Source organism: Chaetodon auriga, chromosome 21 (genome assembly GCF_051107435.1).
Source record: "Chaetodon auriga isolate fChaAug3 chromosome 21, fChaAug3.hap1, whole genome shotgun sequence".
NCBI lineage: Eukaryota > Metazoa > Chordata > Actinopteri > Chaetodontiformes > Chaetodontidae > Chaetodon > Chaetodon auriga.
Window position 1 is genome coordinate 15,735,001 of NC_135094.1, and position 5,097 is coordinate 15,740,097.

General features: G+C 40.2%; 1 protein-coding gene across 1 annotated transcript in view; it reads left to right on the plus strand.

Moving 5' to 3' along the window:
- Window positions 1–2,708, plus strand: part of LOC143339794 (leukocyte elastase inhibitor-like) — a 7,269-nt gene extending 4,561 nt beyond the window's left edge. Inside the window, exons 6-10 of the mRNA XM_076761245.1 lie at window positions 268–410; window positions 1,182–1,259; window positions 1,395–1,484; window positions 1,571–1,751; window positions 2,393–2,708. Of these exons, the coding sequence (XP_076617360.1) occupies window positions 268–410; window positions 1,182–1,259; window positions 1,395–1,484; window positions 1,571–1,751; window positions 2,393–2,619 (719 nt within the window). The 3' untranslated portion in view covers window positions 2,620–2,708. The remainder of the gene's footprint in view (window positions 1–267; window positions 411–1,181; window positions 1,260–1,394; window positions 1,485–1,570; window positions 1,752–2,392) is intronic.
- Window positions 2,709–5,097: the final 2,389 nt, after the last annotated feature.

The window sequence follows — 5,097 nt, forward strand, 5'->3', positions numbered from 1 at the left end:
GCAAGTCACTGACCTTCTATCCCCACATGACTCTGAGTCCAGCACCAGATCCTCCCGTAGGGCCTTTTTAGTGTTGAATATATCAAGACCCAAATCTAGTGGACACAGGGACTTGCCATGAGAGCTGTAGGGCTCTCTTACAATCTGCTGGAGGAAATTAGACGCTCAACTCTTCAAGTTTTGTGTCCTATTAAACAAAAAAGTTTGGGATGAAAACGTTACTGGGGCCTGTTTAAAATGATGATTTTGCTCATTACTTTTCACCAGGTAAAATTAAGGACATACTGACCCAGGGTGTGGTGGACAGCATGACCAGGCTGGTACTGGTTAATGCCATCTACTTCAAAGGCAACTGGGACAAGAAGTTCGAGGAGGAGGCCACTGTTGATGCCCAGTTTAGAGTAAACAAGGTAACACAGCACAAAGACAGCACTGGAGGAACAAAGGCAGCACTCAGGGTTGATGAGATGATTTTGCATGATAGCACACAGTTTACATGAGGGCTGTGATGTTTGTAGTTTGATCTGCGGCAGCTCACAGCATCAGGTGAAAATGAAAGCACTGCTGTGCAAGCTGCACCAGACAAGGGAAGCCCATTTTAGGCGACTCAGTTTGAGGAAGTTGCCATTGTTCCCATTAGTCTTGGGATTTCTGGAATATCCTGGAATTGTATGCTGGAGCTGTGTTTCAAACATAGAAAGTTATAGAATTTGACTAATTCTGACTAAAGTAAAGTTTTAGAAATTGATCACTACAAGGCAAGAGTAAGACAGGTAGGGATGTTTTGAATGACATGGATGTACCTGAATGTCTTTGTGGAGAGCAGAGGCAGGGCCAGAGGGGTGGTCAGGGTGGCCAGTGCCATCCCTGATAAATGATGGGCTGTTCCAAATGCCATCTGAAACCAGACTGGGGGGTAGGTGGAACCCAAAAAAAACAAACAAACCTTAAAATACAAAACATTTCTGGGGTGATCGTCTGAGGAAATGACCTCTCACGTATCACAAAATGTTTTATCAGAATGAAAAAAGTCGTCAGGCTTCTATGATGATCTGTGATGCATCATAAATCACACCTATGAAGTATTCAAAAAGCCAAGCATGTTTTCCAGTTTGTGGAAGCTTCGAGAGAAGGACTGACTCAACGGGAAAAGTGCTTGTTCTGTTCACTGTTGTCCTCAGAATTCCACTAAACCAGTGAAGATGATGAGCCAGAAGAGCAAATTCCCTCTCACCTCCATTCCTGAGGTCAACTGTCAGGTAATGTCCATGTTGTTCAACAGTATAGTTGAACAGATAGTAGTAGTATAGTCAACAGATGTTTTTTAAGATGATAATAATAAATGTGATTATCTTTAAATGAAATAAGATTATGAACAGAATGTTTCTGGACAGCTCCTAGAGATGCCCTATCAAGGTGAGGAGCTCAGCATGCTCATCTTCCTGCCCAATGACATCGAGGACGACACCACAGGCTTGGAGAAGGTAGGACACATACAGTACGCACACACTGCAAAGACATGTTCAATTTTAAAGAGACAGACTAATCACTGATATTGTATCCACACCAGCTGGAGAAGGAGCTGACCTATGAGAAGTTTGCGAACTGGACTTGTCCCGACTTGATGGGTCTAACTGAAGTTGAGGTGAAGCTGCCTCGATTCAAGATGGAGGAGAATTATGACTTGAAAAACGTCCTGGTCAGCATGGGCATGACGGACGCTTTCAATGTCTCGCTGAGCGACTTCTCAGGTGAGACAGACAGTATGCCACTAATGTATACGCTGCATAGTATTTCAAGAGTACAACGAGCCAGATGGTTTGTAACACAGAACCATCTGGGAAATCATCTTTGGAAACTATTTGGAAAAGGGCAGGCACATCCAAAAAAATGCTAAAGCAGCATCGATGCTAACCTCTTTAGGCGCCACTACTGTTGCTTCTCTTATTGTCGTTACACCTAAACCATGCCTGCAGCTGCCAGTAGTTCCTTATAGGCGGCTGATTAAAAGTTAAAAGTCCAAAGCAACTGTTATTTGGTCATAAGCGCATAACTTGAAGCCTGTCAAGATCGGCTCGAGTGATCTCATGCCTCGCAAGGTAACAACATAACTGCAGGGACAAATAAAAGAGCACCGTTTACCTTACAGAAATTCAAACCTCATCTGTTCATGCAAATAATATAAAAAAACAGATTCATGAGAGTTTTGTAAGAGGTGCCGTGCAAAAACAGTCAAACGAAAACATGGCTGATTGGAAATACATAGAAACATTATCTGTCACCAGGACTGTTGGGATATCAGAAAAAGGTTGCGCTTGATCATTTTTGCAAAGAACACGAAGCACCACTGATACAGTGTGGTAAAGCAATGGACTCTCTCCTCTGCTCACAGGCATGTCTCCCGCCAACGACCTGGTACTGTCGGAAGTCATTCACAAGGCCTTCGTGGAGGTCAACGAGGAGGGAACTGAGGCTGCTGCTGCCACCACTGCTGTCTTAACTTATCGCATCGAACCGATTCCTGGCTTCTTCATCGCTGACCACCCCTTCCTCTTCTTCATCCGACATAACGCCACCAAGAGCATTCTCTTTGCTGGCCGATACTCCTCCCCTGAGTAAGCACGGCTGTATTTCCTTTTGACATGGACGGATTATGAGACAACTGGCACCTGGGCACAGGCATGGAAAAGGCCCTCCATAAGAGCTAGAGCCACAGTCCTTTCTGTGGTCGCTTTGTTCTCTTTGTAGTCATTTTACATGTTCTGGGGGTAACTTGGTATCTCTTTGTGGTTGTTTTCCCTGACCCCCTTGGGTGTATGGGCCTGTGCCCTGTAGACCAGTTGAGTAATCTGTCTGTGCCCATGGAACTTTGTGATTCTACCGGGGGTGGGATATATCTGTTGTAGTTACAATATATAAGGATAACAGTTTTCATTTGTGTTCCCGTCCAATAATTTCAAAAGCAGGATTTGGCAAAAGTATTTGAAATGAAACTATGGTGTTAGGCTAAAATTAAATTCTACACATGCATTCATTTTACACAAAGGATTCTGTCTTTCTAATATGCTTTTCATTACTAGCAACATAAGCGCACATGCTGTATTTTCACTGCTTCTAAACCAGGTTTGTCCACCTTCTGTTTGTCCCTCACTACTTTCTCATGGACATCCTCCCAAAATCCTCAGTTTTCAAGTTTTACCCACAGTGCCCTCACATTCCACTCATTATCTCATCCACTAATCTGTCACAAGACCAAAAGTGTTGCAGTTGTTTCCCACGGTCTGTTATTTGTGTGTTTGTGCTCAATCCCAAGTTCAGTGAATTTTCTGCTGGTAATTCAATCAATATATCATTTCTTGTAATTGAGTATAAAAATATTGCGTTTGTTCTGTAGACTGTCTTTGAAGTAAACAAGAGTTTCATAGAAGCGTATTACCTCCGTCTGAGACTGTGTGATGCTGTGTTATAATACCAATTTTATTATCACCATTATAAGTGCAATTAACTGTTGGCGTGCTCCAGTTACATGACGTGCACACTGAATGTGGAGTAAAGACAGCAGAGTTTACATAAGAATGAAGACTGTTGCCTTAACAAACAGAATAAAGACTGTGGTATGAATCAATAAGTGTTTGTTGTTTCATTTCATAAATCTGTGTTTTTTGGATGAACCTGGCAGGTTAAAAAGTTCTTTCTACTAACGTGGCTCAAATCCAGTGACTGGCTCAGTCAGGTGATCACTCGATCGGTCATGATGTTTTAACTGAATCCTCTCGTTGTGCAGATCACGGTTTTCTTTTGATGGAAATCAGCCCATTTCTTTTCTCTCTTATTGGTTCCTATTTGTTTTATAGTGACGCCTGATGGTGAATTCATTAGATAGAAATTGGTTGGAGAAACCAGCCCCTCAGGTTTAGTAGTAGTTTTTATGATGTGTATATTTCTTCTATTCTGTTACGGTTGTTATTTGTCTGGTTCATGACATGTGTTGGTCATGAAGATCTCTTAAATTCAAACGTCTTTACTGACTAGAAATAAATCCTGACTTGTTAAAAGCTGACTTCTCTTTTTCCGTTTGTGGACTTGCCTGCACTGATGGAACCCTCTTGTTTTGAGGCGTAGATGTCCAGTGAGTGTATCCTTCGGGTGGAAGTCCTTTGGTGCTGAACTGAATTTTAAATAAATGATATCTGATACAGTCTCTACAAAACTTAAGATGCCTGGGAGCAAAAATGACACAAGAACTTTTTTTTTTTCCAATGAATCCATCTCATTTGCCAAAGCTTTCTGGGGCGTGTCAGCTGGTAAATAAAAACAGGTGTCTCAAACACAAATCTACCTGCAGCAGGAAGGATCCTGAACATGTGAGGAGAGCAGACTGTCTGTCAGGTAAGTGCAGGATGTGGGGTTTGATTGTTATACATACATATTTTATTATACATAACATTTATCCAACAAACTTATACATATCAAGATTTATAAACATCGACATGAAATGTGTTTTTGCAATGCTGAAGAAGAAACACTGAAGCACCTTTTCTTTGAATGTCAATTTTCCCAAACTTTATGGAGAAAAATCAAAAATTATATCTCCCTTCAATCCAACCTTCCAATTAATTGGGAAGCTAAGGATGTACTACTATACTATAAAAATAAGGAACGGAAAATTCAACATCTAACTAATCTAATTATTTTAATAGCTAAGTTTCATATCCATAAAGCTAAATTCTCCAGAAGTCGACCTTTCTTTCCCATGTTTGAAACTGAATTTAAGAACTACATTGAATGCATAAAAAGAATTGACTATATATACTATTGATATATCCCAAGAACAATTTAGAGAAATATAATTTACCTTGCCTGTTCTTTTATTTTATTTTATTTATTTATTTTCCTTCTCTTTTCTTTTTCTAAATCCTATGATGTTAAACTCCATACTTGTACTGACATATGTACTTATTATCTTTATTGTAATATGAGATGCCAGACTTTGTTTCTAACCGTAAATTGAAACTTTTCAATAAAGTTGTTTAATTAAAAAAAAAAAAAAAAAAGACAAGGATTTTGGGTGTGTCAGCTTGTGATGTATAAAACTGA